This window comes from Oncorhynchus kisutch, unplaced genomic scaffold (assembly GCF_002021735.2).
Source record: "Oncorhynchus kisutch isolate 150728-3 unplaced genomic scaffold, Okis_V2 scaffold851, whole genome shotgun sequence".
Lineage (NCBI taxonomy): Eukaryota > Metazoa > Chordata > Actinopteri > Salmoniformes > Salmonidae > Oncorhynchus > Oncorhynchus kisutch.
Genome location: NW_022262796.1, coordinates 30,603 through 52,617, shown reverse-complemented (window position 1 = coordinate 52,617; position 22,015 = coordinate 30,603). Strand labels below are relative to the sequence as shown.

General features: G+C 51.8%; 1 protein-coding gene across 3 annotated transcripts in view; it reads right to left on the bottom strand.

The window, feature by feature from the left end:
- LOC109884147 (centrosomal protein of 192 kDa) overlaps positions 1–22,015 on the bottom strand; it is an 83,239-nt gene that overhangs the window by 56,985 nt on the left and 4,239 nt on the right. For 2 of the 3 annotated variants that reach the window (XM_031816671.1, XM_031816672.1), the window contains 12 exons: positions 20,757–20,818; positions 17,075–17,216; positions 15,708–15,823; positions 12,905–12,994; positions 10,076–10,228; positions 9,688–9,829; positions 8,278–8,573; positions 7,844–7,993; positions 6,296–6,545; positions 4,971–5,114; positions 766–1,055; positions 356–497 (listed from right to left, as the gene is read on the bottom strand). In XM_031816671.1, coding sequence (XP_031672531.1) covers positions 356–497; positions 766–1,055; positions 4,971–5,114; positions 6,296–6,545; positions 7,844–7,993; positions 8,278–8,573; positions 9,688–9,829; positions 10,076–10,228; positions 12,905–12,994; positions 15,708–15,823; positions 17,075–17,216; positions 20,757–20,818 — 1,977 coding nt within the window. The remainder of the gene's footprint in view (positions 1–355; positions 498–765; positions 1,056–4,970; positions 5,115–6,295; positions 6,546–7,843; positions 7,994–8,277; positions 8,574–9,687; positions 9,830–10,075; positions 10,229–12,904; positions 12,995–15,707; positions 15,824–17,074; positions 17,217–20,756; positions 20,819–22,015) is intronic. The other variant, XM_031816673.1, reaches the window with a different exon arrangement.

Below are 22,015 nucleotides of genomic sequence, written 5' to 3'. Positions count from 1 at the left end.
AGTGGGAATCAGGAATAAGTGTCTTACTGCCTGGCCGGCCTCGCAGTGGGAATCAGGAATAAGTGTCTTACTGCCTGGCCGGCCTCGCAGTGGGAATCAGGAATAAGTGTCTTACTGCCTGGCCGTTCTCGCAGTGGGAATCAGGAATAAGTGTCTTACTGCCTGGCCGGCCTCGCAGTGGGAATCAGGAATAAGTGTCTTACTGCCTGGCCGGCCTCGCAGTGGGAATCAGGAATAAGTGTCTTACCGCCTGGCCAGCCTCACAGTGGGAATCAGGAATAAGTGTCTTACTGCCTGGCCGGCCTCACAGTAAGGAATCAGGAATAAGTGTCTTGGACGTCCAGACGGTACGTACCCGTGTTCATGGTGCGGTCGTGGTCAGTGTGTGTGAGGGTGTCGTTGTGGACCGAGCTGTCCTGAGAGAGGAAGTCTGATGGTTGAATCAGAGGAAACGGTTCCCTCTTCTCTGGAGAGGTGATGACGTAACCAAACGACGGCTGGAGAGAAGATACAACAAACTGGTCAAGTCAGAAGGGTGTTGGGAAAAAAAAATCACAGGCTTAAACCCTCAGTGGTAGTCTCAAACATGGCTTCCCTTCTGTCCCCGATGCACCGCAGGTAGGTTATCCCGGACCGAGACGAAGCCTCGTATTCCTGAACTAAAAGGACACCAACCCTAAGAGACTACGTGAATAGTGAAAGAGTAGAGCAGTGGCCTGCAGAGCGGCGGCCTGCAGAGCGGCGTCAATAGGACACTGAACATACCCGTTTGACTGTATCGTCCTCCCGGTCGTCCCCTAGACAGCCCAGGGCCTCAGAGCGCTGCTGGAAGAAGGTCCCTAGAGACAGACGGAGGTAGCTCTGGTTCCCTCTGTCCAGCTCCTGGGACACCTGGCTGGCCCTCATCAGGATGTGGCTGCTGGCTGGGAGTCTCCAGGACGTGTCAGATAGGAGACCTGGACTGGTGGAGGCAGGCTCCATCACCTCCTCTTGCATGAACTGGTTCTCCTTCTCAAACTCCTTCTGGTCTTCTATGATCTTCTCTATGGCGTTACCTGGAACACAAAACAGGACAACTGCAGCACACTGCTGATCTGTCTATGGTGTTACCTGGAACACAAAACAGGACAACTGCAGCACACTGCTGATCTGTCTATGGTGTTACCTGGAACACAAAACAGGACAACTCCAGCACACTGCTGATCTGTCTATGGTGTTACCTGGAACACAAAACAGGACAACTCCAGCACACTGCTGATCTGTCTATGGTGTTACCTGGAACACAAAACAGGACAACTCCAGCACACTGCTGATCTGTCTATGGTGTTACCTGGAACACAAAACAGGACAACTGCAGCACACTGCTGATCTGTCTATGGTGTTACCTGGAACACAAAACAGGACAACTCCAGCACACTGCTGATCTGGACTCTTCCCAACACTGAATGAAGCCATGAGGCACGCGAGGCAGTGCTGTACGGTGAATACAGTCCCTGGTAAATGGGGTTCGGCCCGTCACAAGAGCGTAGGGCCAGTCAACCCATTTACCTGGGGTTCGACCCGTCACAACAGCGCAGGGCCAGTCAACCCATTTACCTGGGGTTCGACCCGTCACAACAGCGCAGGGCCAGTCAACCCATTTACCTGGGGTTCGGCCCGTCACAACAGCGCAGGGCCAGTCAACCCATTTACCTGGGGTTCGGCCCGTCACAACAGCGCAGGGCCAGTCAACCCATTTACCTGGGGTTCGGCCCGTCACAACAGCGCAGGGCCAGTCAACCCATTTACCTGGGGTTCGGCCCGTCACAACAGCGCAGGGCCAGTCAACCCATTTACCTGGGGTTCGGCCCGTCACAACAGCGCAGGGCCAGTCAACCCATTTACCTGGGGTTCGGCCCGTCACAACAGCGCAGGGCCAGTCAACCCATTTACCTGGGGTTCGGCCCGTCACAACAGCGCAGGGCCAGTCAACCCATTTACCTGGGGTTCGGCCCGTCACAACAGCGCAGGGCCAGTCAACCCATTTACCTGGGGTTCGGCCCGTCACAACAGCGCAGGGCCAGTCAACCCATTTACCTGGGGTTCGGCCCGTCACAACAGCGCAGGGCCAGTCAACCCATTTACCTGGGGTTCGGCCCGTCACAACAGCGCAGGGCCAGTCAACCCATTTACCTGGGGTTCGGCCCGTCACAACAGCGCAGGGCCAGTCAACCCATTTACCTGGGGTTCGGCCCGTCACAACAGCGCAGGGCCAGTCAACCCATTTACCTGGGGTTCGGCCCGTCACAAGAGCGCAGGGCCAGTCAACCCATTTACCTGGGGTTCGGCCAGTCACAACAGCGCAGGGCCAGTCAACCCATTTACCTGGGGTTCGGCCCGTCACAACAGCGCAGGGCCAGTCAACCCATTTACCTGGGGTTCGGCCCGTCACAACAGCGCAGGGCCAGTCAACCCATTTACCTGGGGTTCGGCCCGTCACAACAGCGCAGGGCCAGTCAACCCATTTACCTGGGGTTCGGCCAGTCAACCCATTTACCTGGGGTTCGGCCAGTCAACCCATTTACCTGGGGTTCGGCCAGTCAACCCATTTACCTGGGGTACGGCCAGTCAACCCATTTACCTGGGACTGTATTTACCATACAGCACTGCCCCGGGTGACTCATCGCTCTTTATAAAGACTGTTACCGACATATTACACAACGATTACATCTTTACATTGAAATGTTATTTTGATTATTTCACAGGAAGAGAAAATCTGGTTGTTAGTGTTTTGGGTCACGTTGCTACAGACCCGACTCAGTCGTTAATTATTTCAGCATAGTTTCTCTGAAAAAGGACTGTTCATTCGTTCTACGCAGGCTGGATGACGTTCTGGTCGCTTGCTAGCCAGACATTTTTCAGCTGACTCAGTCACGTCAAACATTGAACCTGGAATGACAGGACAGTAGCTGCATTCGTTTGAGCTGGTTTTCTATTGGCATTTACTTGGATAAGTCCGTGATGATGACATTGACGCGTGATTTCGCCTGACTCGGAAAAAAAGTTATTCTAAGCACCGTTCATGTCTGGTACTAAAGAGAGCTAAATCCCAAAGCGAAACATTGTTTCCGAGGTCAGAAAGGCAGACAGCTTGGCTGATACTAACCCCCCGGCTGTACCAAACCAAACACTAGGCTGATACTAACCCCCCGGCTGTACCAAACCAAACGCTAGGCTGATACTAACCCCCCGGCTGTACCAAACCAAACGCTAGGCTGATACTGACCCACCAGCTGTACCAAATTAAACGCTAGGCTGATACTAACCCCCCGGCTGTACCAAACTAAGCGCTAGGCTGATACTAACCCCCCGGCTGTACCAAACTAAACGCTAGGCTGATACTAACCCCCCGGCTGTCCCAAACTAAGCGCTAGGCTGATACTAACCCCCCGGCTGTCCCAAACTAAGCGCTAGGCTGATACTAACCCCCGGCTGTCCCAAACTAAAACGCTAGGCTGATACTAAACCCCCGGCTGTCCCAAACTAAACGCTAGGCTGATACTAAACCCCCGGCTGTCCCAAACTAAACGCTAGGCTGATACTAACCCCCCGGCTGTCCCAAACTAAGCGCTAGGCTGATACTAACCCCCCGGCTGTCCCAAACTAAGCACTAGGCTGATACTAACCCCCCGACTGTCCCAAACTAAACGCTAGGCTGATACTAACCCCCCGGCTGTACCAAACTAAACGCTAGGCTGATACTAACCCCCCGGCTGTACCAAACTAAACGCTAGGCTGATACTAACCCCCAGCTGTACCAAACTAAACACTAGGCTGATACTAACCCCCAGCTGTACCAAACTAAACACTAGGCTGATACTAACCCCCCAGCTGTACCAAACTAAACACTAGGCTGATATTAAACCCCGGCTGTAGCAAACTAAACGCTAGGCTGAAAGACAGGAAATAATGTGAAAGTTGAGATGATTTTGGGAGAGCAACATGATATTCTGATGAGGCACAGTGATCATTTGGAACAGCAACATGATATTCTGACGAGGCACAGCAACATGATATTCTGACGAGGCACAGTGATCTTTCGGGACAGCAACATTATATTCTGATGAGGCACAGTGATCATTCGGGACAGCAACATGATATTCTGATGAGGCACAGTGATCATTCGGGACAGCAACATGATATTCTGATGAGGCCCAGTGATCATTTGGGACAGCAGCATGATATTCTGATTAGGCACAGTGATCATTCGGGATAACATGATATTCTGACGAGGCACAGCAACATGATATTCTGACGAGGCACAGCAACATGATATTCTGACGAGGCACAGCAACATGATATTCTGACGAGGCACAGCAACATGATATTCTGACGAGGCACAGTGATCATTCAAGACAGCAACATGATATTCTGATGAGGCCCAGTGATCATTCAAGACAGCAACATGATATTCTGACGAGGCCCAGTGATCATTCGGGACAGCAACATGATATTCTGACGAGGCCCAGTGATCATTCGGGAAACAGCAACATGATATTCTGACGAGGCCCAGTGATCATTCGGGAAACAGCAACATGATATTCTGACGAGGCCCAGTGATCATTCGGGAAACAGCAACATGATATTCTGACGAGGCCCAGTGATCATTCGGGAAACAGCAACATGATATTCTGACGAGGCCCAGTGATCATTCGGGACAGCAACATGATATTCTGACGAGGCACAGCAACATGATATTCTGACGAGGCACGGTGATCATTTTCAGATGGAACTTAACGGCCAATAGAGCACGGTTTGGAACGCTGTTCGTTCAATCAGCATTCAGGATCCAAACAAGCAGTTGTAATAATGGATCTTTGGTACCAACGTTACGGTGCCGAACACCAACCCCTAGTTAGAACCAAAATAATAATACACAAATCCCTATTGTACAGCTAGACGAACAGTTTGACAATAGCCCCTCTACTTACTGCCTGGAACGAAGTCCTCAGCCTGGAACTGGTCTGCTACCTCCGGCAGCTGGTGTCCATCCACCTCCTTCTCAAAGGACGAGTAGTAAGCCAGATCAGTCACCCACTTCCCCTCCTCGTTCTGGTAGACCACACTGTGAGAGGCTGGAACACAGAAACACAGGGAGGACAATGAACCACACAGACCTGATGGAGACCCTGTTCTATAACCCAGGGTAGCAGTGAGGATTTACTACAGCTGGACAACTTGGCTGTTCAGTCATTAACAATAAAATCAGACAATTGTTTTCAAGTCATTAAGATGAGGTTGGATCATAGCGATATTCAATCAAATTCACCCGTTGATTTAAAACCTGTTTCACCCGGTATCGTGGTTGGTGTCTTGACAGATCGGTCCAAAATCAAGTCACATAAAACATTACTTTTCTGTCCATGAATTTATAGCAGTGTAAGTTGTTACATCATATATTAAGCATTAATCAGTTAAATTAGATATTAAACATGACCCCTGTAAGGATCCTGGGTCTAGTTGTTACATTATATATTAATCATGACCCCTGAAAGGATCCTGATCTAGAATGATGCATAATCATTGAAGAACCACGTTAATGACAGTATAGATGTAGGTTTATAAGTATCAATGTAAGGTGAGTCTTTCGGTTGGAAGCACTTGATTTTGCAATCCCCGCGCGGGGAGCCGTTAGCGCCGGGGGACACCGCGCGGGGAGCCGTTAGCGCCGGGGGACACCGCGCGGGGAGCCGTCAGCGCCGGGGGACACCGCGCGGGGAGCCGTCAGCGCCGGGGGACACCGCGCGGGGAGCCGTCAGCGCCGGGGGACACCGCGCGGGGAGCCGTCAGCGCCGGGGGACACCGCGCGGGGAGCCGTTAGCGCAGGGGGACACCGCGCGGGGAGCCGTTAGCGCAGGGGGACACCACGCGGGGAGCCGTTAGCGCCGGGGGACACCACGCGGGGAGCCGTTAGCGCCGGGGGACACCACGCGGGGAGCCGTTAGCGCCGGGGGACACCACGCGGGGAGCCGTTAGCACCGGGGGACACCACGCGGGGAGCCGTTAGCACCGGGGGACACCACACGGGGAGCCGTTAGCACCGGGGGACACCACACGGGGAGCCGTTAGCACCGGGACACCACACGGGGAGCCGTTAGTACCGGGGACACCACACGGGGAGCCGTTAGTACCGGGGACACCACACGGGGAGCCGTTAGTACCGGGGACACCACACGGGGAGCCGTTAGTACCGGGGACACCACACGGGGAGCCGTTAGTACCGGGGACACTACATGGGGAGCCGTTTGGGACTTACCCGGTTGGAAGTCCAGGTTATCAGGACAGTGGTTCCAGTCGCTGTCAGAGTGAGAGGAGTCCTCCTGTTGGAAGCTCTGAGAGAGGTACTTCGCTTCCAGAGAGATGTAGAGGAGATCCTTCTCACCCTGACTCGTGTCTGACAGGCCAGGAGGACCAGGAGGTGCAGATGAGTCCCCACATGGACCTCCTCTTGGCCCCAGGGCAGCAGGCCTCTCCCTCCCCTCCTCATCACTAAGCGAAGGAAGCACCTGGTACAGAAGGAGAAAACTCACTAACACCGTACAATTGTGTACCTTTACCTTAATTTAACTAGGAGATGTTGGGATTCTTGAAATGTTTAACCCCGAGGGGCAGCATGTCCTTTACCCCCGAGGGGCAGCATGTCCTTTACCCCCGAGGGGCAGCATGTCCTAAATGTATTGGTTAACCCCGAGGGGCAGCATGTCCTTTAACCCCGAGGGGCAGCATGTCCTTTAACCCCGAGGGGCAGCATGTCCTAAATGTATTGGTTAACCCAGAGGGGCAGCATGTCCTAAATGTATTGGTTAACCCCGAGGGGCAGCATGTCCTAAATGTATTGGTTAACCCAGAGGGGCAGCATGTCCTTTAACCCCGAGGGGCAGCATGTCCTTTAACCCCGAGGGGCAGCATGTCCTTTAACCGAGGGGCAGCATGTCCTAAATGTATTGGTTAACCCCGAGGGGCAGCATGTCCTAAATGTATTGGTTAACCCCGAGGGGCAGCATGTCCTTTAACCCCGAGGGGCAGCATGTCCTTTAACCCCGAGGGGCAGCATGTCCTAAATGTATTGGTTAACCCCGAGGGGCAGCATGTCCTAAATGTATTGGTTAACCCCGAGGGGCAGCATGTCCTAAATGTATTGGTTAACCCAGAGGGGCAGCATGTCCTTTAACCCCGAGGGGCAGCATGTCCTTTAACCTCGAGGGGCAGCATGACCTTCAACCCCGAGGGGCAGCATGTCCTTTAACCCCGAGGGGCAGCATGTCCTTTAACCCCGAGGGGCAGCATGTCCTTTAACCCCGAGGGGCAGCATGTCCTTTAACCCCGAGGGGCAGCATGTCCTTTAACCCCGAGGGGCAGCATGTCCTTTAACCCCGAGGGGCAGCATGTCCTTTAACCCCGAGGGGCAGCATGTCCTAAATGTATTGGTTAACCCCGAGGGGCAGCATGTCCTTTAACCCCGAGGGGCAGCATGTCCTAAATGTATTGGTTAACCCAGAGGGGCAGCATGTCCTAAATGTATTGGCTAACCCAGAGGGGCAGCATGTCCTAAATGTATTGGCTAACCCAGAGGGGCAGCATGTCCTTTAACCCCGAGGGGTAGCATGTCCTAAATGTATTGGTTAACCCAGAGGGGCAGCATGTCCTAAATGTATTGGTTAACCCCGAGGGGCAGCATGTCCTTTAACCCCAAGGGGTAGCATGTCCTAAATGTATTGGTTAACCCAGAGGGGCAGCATGTCCTAAATGTATTGGTTAACCCCGAGGGGCAGCATGTCCTAGATATATTGGTTTGTCAGTGTACCTGAGAGAGGTGGAAGCTGCTCTGTGTGGTCTGGAGGTGAGAGGTCATGTCCTGGGGTCTCCAGTGTCCAGCACCAGTCCTCAGGTATATAGAATCCAAGACACCTTGACCCTCCCCTGCCACCGTAGACTCTGTACTGTCCATGGCATCCTGCAGAACCAAACCCCCCCCACACACACATTAATGGAGGGGACAAGATTATCCAAGTGTCTGTTGTATGTAACAATATCACTGCCGGTGACCGCATCACTGCCGGTGACCGTATCACTGCCGGTAAATAGCACAGAACACGGGGTAGTGGGCGGCCAGGAGTTTTTCCTGACAGCTTGACCTGACCTGGAGGAACTCCTGGCCTCTTAGGTACAACTCCTGCCACGTACACAGTCTCAGTCCACACTGGTGTTGTAATGGAAAAGGGCCAACAGAAGACTCACCAGCGCCTCCTGTCTGTCTAAGGCCATACTCCAGTTGACAGGGGACATCCTCTGGGGCCCAGCGCTGGTCTCTCCAGTCCCCACCGGCCCCACACGGTCCCCCATCAGGCTGCCCCGGCTCAGCCCCAGTAGAGAGTGAGGGTCCTGGGCATTCTCTCCCGGCACGCTGGCCCCCAGGATCCCCAGCCCCCGCAGCACATCGTAGGTGGTCTGGGCCGAGGAGGAGGAGGGTAGAGTGGACACGCCATCGTTCCCTCCCTCCTCACTCCCACTGCTCCCATCTCCTCCTCCTCCTCCTGGCGAAAGACAGATGACTGGTTACCAACATCCACTCAGAGGTCAGCACGTTCATATAAGGAAATCAGACCATTTAAATAAATAAATTAGGCGCTAATCTAATCTGTTGTTCAGACACCTTAAAAATAAAAAAGGCAGGGGCGTGGACCAGGAAACCAGTCAGTATCTGGCGGGACCACCTCATGCAGCGAGACATCTCCTTCACATAGAGTTGATCAGGCTGCTGACTGATCAGGCTGCTGATTGTGGCCTGTGGAACATTGTCCCATTCATCTTCAACGGCTGTGCGAAGTCGGTGGATATTTTGGCGGGAACTGGAACACGCTGTCGTACACGTCGATACAGAGCATCCCAAACAAACAACAATGGGTGACATGTCTGGTGAGTATCCACACCATGGAATAACTGGGACATTTTCAGCTTCCAGGAACTATGTACAGATCCTTGTGACATTATGCTGAAACAGGAGGTGATGGAGGAGGATGAATGGCACGACAACGGACCTCAGGATCGCTAAAACGCAATTGGTGTTCGTTGTCCGTAGCTTATGCCTGCCCATACCATAACCCCACCATGGGGCACTGTTCACAACGTTGACATCAGCAAACCGCTCACCCACACAACGCCATACACGCTGTCTTGAGGTTATGAGCCAAGTTGGACGTACAGTCAAATTCTCTAAAATGGCATTAGATGCCGCTTATGAGAGAGAAATTAACTTACAATTTTCCGGCAACAGCTCGTGTAGATTTCTGCAGTCAGCATGCCAATTGTAACCTTCCTCAAAATTTGAGAGATCTGTGGCATTGTGTTTGGTGAGAAAACTGCACATTTTAGAGTGGCCTTTTATTGTCCCCAGCACAAGGTGCACCTGCGTAATGATCATGCTGTTTAATCAGCTTGTTGATATGCCACACCTGTCGGGTGGATGGATTATCTTGGTAAAGGAGAGATGCTCACTAACAGGGATGTCAACAAATGTGTGCACAGAATTAGAGAGAAATCAGCTTATTGTGTGTATGGAACATTTCTGGGATCTTTTATTTCAGCTCATGAAACACGGGACCAACACTTTACCTGTTGCGTTTATATTTTGGTTCAGTGTTATGTTACCTGTTACAGTGTTGATGACTTGGCCCTCTGCAGAGTATCTGTGTTCTAACCCAGGTAGAGGGTTACGACCAGAGTAAACTTCTTCGTCAGAGCTGCCTCCCTCCAGCCCAGGTCTGAAGCTGGGACGGTAGCTCTCCCCCACCTAACCCAGACAAACATAATGACCTCTGGTCTGACAGGCTAAAACAGGGCTGTGTTCAGTAGGACTATTTGGGGGAAAACATTTTGAAAACCAAATGCTACATCAACTTATCAAAATACTGGTTTGGTTGAAAATCATTAGTACATTCTGTTTGTTAACTTTGTTCAGCTTTGTGTTTTCTGCTGAAAACCACCAAGGTCAACCAGAAGCAGTGAGATAGAGAAACAGACAGGGACATTATCATACCAGCTGTCGGGAGGTGCTGGACAGCAGGAGTCTGTGTCTGGTAGAAGTGTGTCTCCTAGCTGCCTCCAGTTCATCCTCAGTGTCCTCCTCATCACTGCCGGGACACGAGTCCATCCCTGTAGCAGCCAGCCGTACGTCAGGCATCTGGAAACCCTCAGGACAGGACAAACAATCCAATCTTAGTGAAACCAGGCTGAAATACAATACTAATATACTGTTTAGTTTGTACAGGAAGATGAATAAAGAATACTAGTTGTGAACAAGATCCAAGTGTATGACAGAGCTGCTCTTCGTCTTCATAAAAAAGGTTTCAATATACCAGTGTTTTCCACTACATAGGAATGGCCAACCAAATAGAAGACGTCGCCAACCAGGCCCCGCCCGAGCCAGAGACTGAGCCAACCAGGCCCCACCCAAGCCAGAGACGGAGCCAACCAGGCCCCGCCCGAGCCAGAGCCAACCAGGCCCCCCCCCCCGAGCCAGAGCCAACCAGGCCCCGCCCGAGCCAGAGACGGAGCCAACCAGGCCCCGCCCGAGCCAGAGACGGAGCCAACCAGGCCCCGCCCAAGCCAGAGACGGAGCCAACCAGGCCCCCGCCCGAGCCAGAGACGGAGCCAACCAGGCCCCCGCCCGAGCCAACCAGGCCCCGCCCAGCCAGAGATGTGGCACAACCAGGCCCCGCCCAGCCAGAGACGGAGCCAACCAGGCCCCCGCCCGAGCCAGAGACGGAGCCAACCAGGCCCCCGCCCGAGCCAGAGCCAACCAGGCCCCTGCCCGAGCCAGAGCCAACCAGGCCCCGCCCAGCCAGAGCCAACCAGGCCCCGCCCAGCCAGAGATGTGGCACAACCAGGCCCCCGCCCAAGCCAGAGGTGGTCGAAATTTGTGGAATCTGAGAAATCCTACTGCCTTGATTCTTTCCAAAACACTAAATTATTCAATACTTCATCGAGTTCACCTCCCAGATTGGAAGCATTTATGCTATTGTGCAGAAAGACATGACTTTACAATTTAAATGACTGAACATGAATTCAGTGTATTGTTAGTTGTTTTGAAAATATGATCAGGATTAAGAACATTAAAACTAACATTTAATCGATCTTCTTTGATATTGACCTTAACCTGTTGGTGGGGGAAACGTGTTTTCGCTGTTCAACCCCAGCTCTGAATCCACAATATGGCATTCTTTAATGGAAGCTTCTCTAAAGTAAAACAGGGTGGTGTACCACAGGGCTGCTCTCTAGGCCCTCTACTCTTGTCTATTTTTACCAATGACCTGCCACTGGCATTAAACATAGCATGCTGATGATAAATGCAGCTAATGAAGTCACTGAAACCCTTAACAAAACAAAACCCTTACAATCTGTTTTGGAATGGGTGGCCAGTAATAAACTGGTATTCTTGGCTAAGAGTTGAGGAAAGTGAGGTTCACTTCTTGTTCCAAATTGTTAGCATAGTCAACTTACACACAGATCTGACAAACACACATACCCCCCAGCAGACATGCCACCAGGGGTCTTTTCACAGTCCCCCCAGCAGACATGCCACCAGGGGTCTTGTCACAGTCCCCCCAGCAGACATGCCACCAGGTGTCTTTTCACAGTCCCCCCAGCAGACATGCCACCAGGGGTCTTTTCACAGTCCCCCCAGGTCCAGAACAAATTCAAGGAAACATACAGTATTATACAGAGCCATGAGTGCATGGCCATGAGAATAAGGCTCTCCCTATAGGGACCAGAATAAGGCTCTCCCTATAGGGACCAGAATAAGGCTCTCCCTATAGGGACCAGAATAAGGCTCTCCCTATAGGGACCAGAATAAGGCTACAAGAGTAGAGGGCCTAGAGAGCTGCCCTGTGGTACACCACCCTGTTTTACTTTAGAGAAGCCAAATGAACGGCTCTGTCAGCGATGCGATTCGGGAAACTAGACTGACTGACAGTGAGGATAAAGTGAGTGACTCCGCGTGGCTGGCTGTGAGAAACTCGTGAAAATAAAATAAATGTGCCAATAAAACCTATAATGACGCTAAGAGGTCCCAACTCATCGTTACCACATTACATGAGATGTGGAAATGACGTGGAAAGAAATGAGACCGCAACCGACAACGGCGCACACAAACTGGACGAGGGACACAATGCGTCAGGCGCCTGTCCTATCGACAGATCTCTAGAAGATTCTAATTGTTCATTCTAACGGGAGAGGGCTTGACGGACAAGCGAATTGAAACTTTTATAAAAAGGATCTCAGTTAATATGAGGTGGAAACCGTTACCGGCTGAAAATAAGTCTGTAACCGGCTGATTAGTCGATGTTAAATGGGAGACACAGTCTGCACGCCCGCCCGCCCGCCTGTCCGACTGCCCGCCCGCCCGCCCGTCCGTCTGTAAAGTAATAGTGTCATGGAGGCCTGCCCGACTGCCTGCCTGTCCGCCCGCCTGCCTGTCCGCCTGCCCGTCCGTCTGTAAAGTAATAGTGTCATGGAGGCCTGCCCGCCTGCCTGTCCGCCTGCCCGTCCGTCTGTAAAGTAATAGTGTCATGGAGGCCCGCCCGCCCGCCCGTCCGCCTGCCCGTCCGTCTGTAAAGTAATAGTGTCATGGAGGCCTGCCCGACTGCCTGCCTGTCCGCCTGCCCGACTGCCTGCCTGCCTGTCCGCCTGCCCGACTGTAAAGTAATAGTGTCATGGAGGCCTGCCCGTCCGTCTGTAAAGTAATAGTGTCATGGAGGCCTGCCCGACTGCCTGCCTGTCCGTCTGTAAAGTAATAGTGTCATGGAGGCCTGCCTGCCTGCCCGACTGTAAAGTAATAATAGTGTCATGGAGGAGTTGTATCCACCTGATCATAGTCATCCAGGAACTGGTATCTGTTCTTCTGTGGTTCTGTAGAACCGGGCTGAGATGAATAGTCTTGGTTGGCTGGCTGGTTCTGAAAATCAATACTATTATTAATGAAGAAACAGATATAAAATATAAATAATAGATGTGACGAGACGATTAGAAAGCAGGAAGAGAGAGGAGAGGAGAGAGGATTAGAAAGCAGGAAGAGAGAGGAGAGGAGAGAGGATTAGAAAGCAGGAAGAGAGAGGAGAGGAGAGAGGATTAGAAAGCAGGAAGAGAGAGGAGAGGAGAGAGGATTAGAAAGCAGGAAGAGAGAGGAGAGGAGAGAGGATTAGAAAGCAGGAAGAGAGAGGAGAGGAGAGGATTAGAAAGCAGGAAGAGAGAGAGAGGGGAGAGGATTAGAAAGCAGGAAGAGAGAGAGAGGGGAGAGGATTAGAAAGCAGGAAGAGAGAGAGAGAGGAGAGGATTAGAAAGCAGGAAGAGAGAGAGAGAGGAGAGGATTAGAAAGCAGGAAGAGAGAGAGAGAGGAGAGGATTAGAAAGCAGGAAGAGAGAGAGAGAGGAGAGGATTAGAAAGCAGGAAGAGAGAGAGAGAGGAGAGGATTAGAAAGCAGGAAGAGAGAGAGAGAGGAGAGGATTAGAAAGCAGGAAGAGAGAGAGAGAGGAGAGGATTAGAAAGCAGGGAGAGAGAGAGAGAGGAGAGGATTAGAAAGCAGGGAGAGAGAGAGAGAGGAGAGGATTAGAAAGCAGGGAGAGAGAGAAGAGGAGAGGATTAGAAAGCAGGGAGAGAGAGAGAGAGGAGAGGATTAGAAAGCAGGAAGAGAGAGAGAGAGGAGAGGATTAGAAAGCAGGAAGAGAGAGAGAGAGGAGAGGATTAGAAAGCAGGAAGAGAGAGAGAGAGGAGAGGATTAGAAAGCAGGAAGAGAGAGAGAGAGGAGAGGATTAGAAAGCAGGAAGAGAGAGAGAGAGGAGAGGATTAGAAAGCAGGAAGAGAGAGAGAGAGGAGAGGATTAGAAAGCAGGAAGAGAGAGAGAGAGGAGAGGATTAGAAAGCAGGAAGAGAGAGAGAGAGGAGAGGATTAGAAAGCAGGAAGAGAGAGAGAGAGGAGAGGATTAGAAAGCAGGAAGAGAGAGAGAGAGGAGAGGATTAGAAAGCAGGAAGAGAGAGAGAGAGGAGAGGATTAGAAAGCAGGAAGAGAGAGAGAGAGGAGAGGATTAGAAAGCAGGAAGAGAGAGAGAGAGGAGAGGATTAGAAAGCAGGAAGAGAGAGAGAGAGGAGAGGATTAGAAAGCAGGAAGAGAGAGAGAGAGGAGAGGATTAGAAAGCAGGAAGAGAGAGAGAGAGGAGAGGATTAGAAAGCAGGAAGAGAGAGAGAGAGGAGAGGATTAGAAAGCAGGAAGAGAGAGAGAGAGGAGAGGATTAGAAAGCAGGAAGAGAGAGAGAGAGGAGAGGATTAGAAAGCAGGAAGAGAGAGAGAGAGGAGAGGATTAGAAAGCAGGAAGAGAGAGAGAGAGGAGAGGATTAGAAAGCAGGAAGAGAGAGAGAGAGGAGAGGATTAGAAAGCAGGAAGAGAGAGAGAGAGGAGAGGATTAGAAAGCAGGAAGAGAGAGAGAGAGGAGAGGATTAGAAAGCAGGAAGAGAGAGAGAGAGGAGAGGATTAGAAAGCAGGAAGAGAGAGAGAGAGGAGAGGATTAGAAAGCAGGAAGAGAGAGAGAGAGGAGAGGATTAGAAAGCAGGAAGAGAGAGAGAGAGGAGAGGATTAGAAAGCAGGAAGAGAGAGAGAGAGGAGAGGATTAGAAAGCAGGAAGAGAGAGAGAGAGGAGAGGATTAGAAAGCAGGAAGAGAGAGAGAGAGGAGAGGATTAGAAAGCAGGAAGAGAGAGAGAGAGGAGAGGATTAGAAAGCAGGAAGAGAGAGAGAGAGGAGAGGATTAGAAAGCAGGAAGAGAGAGAGAGAGGAGAGGATTAGAAAGCAGGAAGAGAGAGAGAGAGGAGAGGATTAGAAAGCAGGAAGAGAGAGAGAGGAGAGGATTAGAAAGCAGGAAGAGAGAGAGAGAGGAGAGGATTAGAAAGCAGGAAGAGAGAGAGAGAGGAGAGGATTAGAAAGCAGGAAGAGAGAGAGGAGAGGATTAGAAAGCAGGAAGAGAGAGAGGAGAGGATTAGAAAGCAGGAAGAGAGAGAGGAGAGGATTAGAAAGCAGGAAGAGAGAGAGGAGAGGATTAGAAAGCAGGAAGAGAGAGAGGAGAGGATTAGAAAGCAGGAAGAGAGAGAGGAGAGGATTAGAAAGCAGGAAGAGAGAGAGGAGAGGATTAGAAAGCAGGAGAGAGGAGAGGATTAGAAAGCAGGAAGAGAGAGAGGAGAGGATTAGAAAGCAGGAAGAGAGAGAGGAGAGGATTAGAAAGCAGGAAGAGAGAGAGCGGATTAGAAAGCAGGAAGAGAGAGAGAGGATTAGAAAGCAGGAAGAGAGAGAGGATTAGAAAGCAGGAAGAGAGAGAGGTTTAGAAAGCAGGAAGAGAGAGAGGTTTAGAAAGCAGGAAGAGAGAGAGGATTAGAAAGCAGGAAGAGAGAGAGGATTAGAAAGCAGGAAGAGAGAGAGGATTAGAAAGCAGGAAGAGAGAGAGGATTAGAAAGCAGGAAGAGAGAGAGGATTAGAAAGCAGAAGAGAGAGAGGATTAGAAAGCAGGAAGAGAGAGAGGATTAGAAAGCAGGAAGAGAGAGAGGATTAGAAAGCAGGAAGAGAGAGAGGATTAGAAAGCAGGAAGAGAGAGAGGATTAGAAAGCAGGAAGAGAGAGAGGTTGCCTTACAGCATCAGGTATCTCCTGTCCCTCCACCCGTCCTCTCTGCATGGCAGGGTTCACCAGCTGGTTTAAGTACAGGTCCAGATCTTCATCCTGCAGGTCGTTCACATCGACATCGTCATCTGGGGATCAAACAGAAGATCAATAATCAATAGAACAAACACAACACACAGCTATAACCCCCACCAGAGAGGAGAGGAGTTCAGACACAACACACAGCTATAACCCCCACCAGAGAGGTGTTCAGACACAACACACAGCTATAACCCCCACCAGAGAGGTGTTCAGACACAACACACAGCTATAACCCCCACCAGAGAGCTGTTCAGACACAATACACAGCTATAACCCCCACCAGAGAGGAGAAGAGTTCAGACACAACACACAGCTATAACCCCCACCAGAGAGGAGAAGAGTTCAGACACAACACACAGCTATAACCCCCACCAGAGAGGAGAAGAGTTCAGACACAACACACAGCTATAACCCCCACCAGAGAGGAGAGGAGTTCAGACAATACACAGCTATAACCCCCACCAGAGAGCTGTTCAGACACAACACACAGCTATAACCCCCACCAGAGAGGAGAGGTGTTCAGACACAACACACAGCTATAACCCCCACCATAGAGGAGAGGTGTTCAGACACAACACACAGCTATAACCCCCACTAGAGAGGTGTTCAGACACAACACACAGCTATAACCCCCACCAGAGAGGAGTTCAGACACAACACACAGCTATAACCCCCACCAGAGAGGAGAGGAATTCAGACACAACACACAGCTATAACCCCCACCAGAGAGGAGTTCAGACACAACACACAGCTATAACCCCCACCAGAGAGGAGAGGAATTCAGACACAACACACAGCTATAACCCCCACCAGAGAGGAGAGGAGTTCAGACACAATACACAGCTATAACCCCCACCAGAGAGGAGTTCAGACACAACACACAGCTATATCCCCCACCAGAGAGGAGAGGAGTTCAGACACAACACACAGCTATAACCCCCACTAGAGAGGTGTTCAGACACAACACACAGCTATAACCCCCACCAGAGAGGAGTTCAGACACCACACAGCTATAACCCCCACCAGAGAGGAGAGGAGTTCAGACACAACACACAGCTATAACCCCCACTAGAGAGGTGTTCAGACACAACACACAGCTATAACCCCCACCAGAGAGGAGTTCAGACACGTTGTAGATAGAAATGAAATGCATAGAGCTGGCCCAATTTCCTATTCCTTTTGACAACAAAGCCCCCCCAATGTCTGTTCTACACTATCCAGTTCTATGTGAATGGTCAGTAACGTTGCATCTTCCTGAATAAGCCTCATGCTGTGCTATGAAAGGGGTGGGGCCTCACCTGTGACATCACTGTTCATGCTGTCCACAGACATGAGCTTCTCATTGGCCAGGAAGCTGGAGACACTCCCACTGAAGCGGTCGCTGTCGGCTCCATCACTGGCCAGACTCTGGTCGTCCACGGTGCCTGGGAGGGATCGGACCTGGATCACAGAGACAGAATTACAACTACATTCTGGTATCATGTACTGGACTCTAAAGGTCTGGACAATGGGAGGGGACACCGATACTGGACCCTAAAGGGGTGGCTACCGACCATACTGGACCCTAAAGGGGTGGCTACCGACCATACTGGACCCTAAAGGGGTGGCTAGCACCCATACTGGACCCTAAAGGGGAGGCTAGCACCCATACTGGACCCTAAAGGGGAGGCTAGCACCCATACTGGACCCTAAAGGGGAGGCTAGCACCCATACTGGACCCTAAAGGGGAGGCTAGCACCCATACTGGACCCTAAAGGTCTGGACAGGTGGAAGGAGAGGAGGCTACCACCCATACTGGACCATAAAGGGGTGGCTACCACCCATACTGGACCCTAAAGGGGAGGCTACCACCCATACTGGACCCTAAAGGGGAGGCTACCACCCATACTGGACCCTAAAGGGGAGGCTAGCACCCATACTGGACCCTAAAGGCCTGGACAGCTGGAGGCTACCACCCATACTGGACCCTAAAGGCCTGGACAGGGGGAGGCTCCCACCCATTCTGGACCCTAAAGGGGTGGCTCCCACCCATACTGGACCCTAAAGGGGTGGCTCCCACCCATACTGGACCCTAAAGGGGTGGCTCCCACCCATACTGGACCCTAAAGGGGTGGCTCCCACCCATACTGGACCCTAAAGGGGTGGCTCCCACCCATACTGGACCCTAAAGGGGTGGCTCCCACCCATACTGGACCCTAAAGGGGTGGCTCCCACCCATACTGGACCCTAAAGGGGTGGCTCCCACCCATACTGGACCCTAAAGGGGTGGCTACCACCCATACTGGACCCTAAAGGTCTGGACAGGGGGAAGGAGAGGAGGCTACCACCCATACTGGACCCTAAAGGCCTGGACAGGGGGAGGCTCCCACCCATACTGGACCCTAAAGGGGTGGCCACCACCCATACTGGACCCTAAAGGGGTGGCCACCACCCATACTGGACCCTAAAGGGGTGGCTACCACCCATACTGGACCCTAAAGGGGTGGCTACCACCCATACTGGACCCTAAAGGGGTGGCTACCACCCATACTGGACCCTAAGGGGGTGGCTACCACCCATACTGGACCCTAAAGGCCTGGACAGGGGGAGGCTCCCACCCATACTGGACCCTAAAGGCCTGGACAGGGGGAGGCTCCCACCCGTACTGGACCCTAAAGGGGAGGCTCCCACCCATACTTGACCCTAAAGGGGTGGCTCCCACCCATACTGGACCCTAAAGGGGTGGCTCCCACCCATACTGGACCCTAAAGGGGTGGCTACCACCCATACTGGACCCTAAAGGGGTGGCTACCACCCATACTGGACCCTAAAGGGGTGGCTACCACCCATACTGGACCCTAAAGGGGTGGCTACCACCCATACTGGACCCTAAAGGGGAGGCTACCACCCATACTGGACCCTAAAGGGGAGGCTACCACCCATACTGGACCCTAAAGGGGAGGCTAGCACCCATACTGGACCCTAAAGGTCTGGGCAGGGGGAAGGAGAGGAGGCTACCACCCATACTGGACCCTAAAGGGGTGGCTACCACCCATACTGGACCCTAAAGGCCTGGACAGGGGGAGGCTACCACCCATACTGGACCCTAAAGGCCTGGACAGGGGGAGGCTCCCACCCATTCTGGACCCTAAAGGGGTGGCTCCCACCCATACTGGACCCTAAAGGGGTGGCTCCCACCCATACTGGACCCTAAAGGGGTGGCTCCCACCCATACTGGACCCTAAAGGGGTGGCTCCCACCCATACTGGACCCTAAAGGGGTGGCTCCCACCCATACTGGACCCTAAAGGGGTGGCTCCCACCCATACTGGACCCTAAAGGGTGGCTCCCACCCATACTGGACCCTAAAGGGGTGGCTACCACCCATACTGGACCCTAAAGGGGTGGCTACCACCCATACTGGACCCTAAAGGGGTGGCTACCACCCATACTGGACCCTAAAGGTCTGGACAGGGGGAAGGAGAGGAGGCTACCACCCATACTGGACCCTAAAGGCCTGGACAGGGGGAGGCTCCCACCCATACTGGACCCTAAAGGGGTGGCTCCCACCCATACTGGACCCTAAAGGGGTGGCTACCACCCATACTGGACCCTAAAGGGGTGGCTACCACCCATACTGGACCCTAAAGGGGTGGCTACCACCCATACTGGACCCTAAAGGGGTGGCTACCACCCATACTGGACCCTAAAGGGGTGGCTACCACCCATACTGGACCCTAAGGGGTGGCTACCACCCATACTGGACCCTAAAGGCCTGGACAGGGGGAGGCTCCCACCCATACTGGACCCTAAAGGCCTGGACAGGGGGAGGCTCCCACCCATACTGGACCCTAAAGGGGAGGCTCCCACCCATACTGGACCCTAAAGGGGTGGCTACCACCCATACTGGACCCTAAAGGGGTGGCTACCACCCATACTGGACCCTAAAGGGGTGGCTACCACCCATACTGGACCCTAAAGGGGTGGCTACCACCCATACTGGACCCTAAAGGGGTGGCTACCACCCATACTGGACCCTAAAGGGGTGGCTACCACCCATACTGGACCCTAAAGGGGTGGCTACCACCCATACTGGACCCTAAAGGGGTGGCTACAACCCATACTGGACCCTAGAGGGGTGGCTACAACCCATACTGGACCCTAGAGGGGTGGCTACCACCCATACTGGACCCTAAAGGGGTGGCTACCACCCATACTGGACCCTAAAGGGGACCCTAAAGGCCTGGACAGGGGGAGGCTACCACCCATACTGGACCCTAAAGGTCTGGACAGGGAGAGGCTACCACCCATACTGGACCCTAAAGGGGAGGCTACCACCCATACTGGACCCCAAAGGGGTGGCTACCACCCATACTGGACCCTAAAGGTCTGGACAGGGAGAGGTTACCACCCATACTGGACCCTAAAGGTCTGGACAGGGAGAGGCTACCACCCATACTGGACCCTAAAGGGGTGGCTACCACCCATACTGGACCCTAAAGGTGTGGTCAGGGGGAGGCTACCACCCATACTGGACCCTAAAGGCCTGGACAGGGGGAGGCACCCACCCATACTGGACCCTAATGGGGTGGCTCCCACCCATACTGGACCCTAAAGGGATGGCTACCACCCATACTGGACCCTAAAGGGATGGCTACCACCCATACTGGACCCTAAAGGGGTGGCTACCACCCATACTGGACCCTAAAGGTCTGGACAGGGAGAGGCTACCACCCATACTGGACCCTAAAGGGGAGGCTACCACCCATACTGGACCCTAAAGGTGTGGTCAGGGGGAGGCTACCACCCATACTGGACCCTAAAGGGGAGGTTAACACCCATACTGGACCCTAAAGGTATGGTCAGGGGGAGGCTACCACCCATACTGGACCCTAAAGGGGTGGTCAGGGGGAGGCTACCACCCATACTGGACCCTAAAGGCCTGGGCAGGGGGAAGGAGACCACACTAAAAGCACATGAGACAACATAGAGAGTGTGATACCTTTAGATCCATAAAGTCCCTATTAACCAGGTTGGTGAAGGCCAGCCGCCCCGTAGAGAGATCTGATAGGGAGATGAGAAATTCAGTTAGTTGGTTTGTTAGCTAACATAGCACACCAGCCTGATGGACATAATGATATATCAACTAGTGAAGGACAGAGACCAGCCTGATGGACATAATGATCTATCAACTAGTAAAGGACAGAGACCAGCCTGATGGACATCACTGATCTATCAACTAGTGAAGGACAGAGACCAGCCTGATGGACATCACTGTTCTACCAACTAGTGAAGGACAGAGACCAGCCTGATGGACATCACTGATCTATCAACTAGTGAAGGACAGAGTTAATCAAGACCACGTGGTACATCAGATTTACCTCTCAATAATACAACTACTAATAATACTACTAATAATACTACTACCACCACCACCAATAATACTACTACCACCACCACTACTAATAATACTACTACCACCACTACTACTAATAATACTACTACCACCACTACTACTACTAATACTACTACCACCACTACTAATAATACTACTACCACCACTACTAATAATACTACTACCACCACTACTAATAATAATAATACTACTACCACCACTACTACTAATAATACTACTACCACCACTACTACTAATAATACTACTACCACCACTACTACTACTAATACTACTACCACCACTACTACTACTAATACTACTACCACCACTACTAATAATAATACTACCACCACTACTACTAATAATACTACTACCACCACCAATAATACTACTACCACCACCACTAATAATACTACTACCACCACTACTAATAATACTACTACCACCACTACTACTACTAATACTACTACCACCACTACTACTACTAATACTACTACTACTACTAATACTACTACCACCACTACTACTAATAATACTACCACCACTACTACTAATAATACTACCACCACTACTAATAATAATACTACCACCACTACTACTAATAATACTACTACCACCACCACCACCAATAATACTACTACTACCACCACCACTAATAATAATACTACCACCACTACTAATAATACTACTACCACCACTACTACTACCACTACTAATAATACTACTACCACCACTAATAATACTACTACCACCACTACTAATAATACTACTACCACCACTACTATAATACTACTACCACCACTACTAATAATACTACTACCACCACCACTACTAATAATACTACTACCACCACCACCACTATGGGG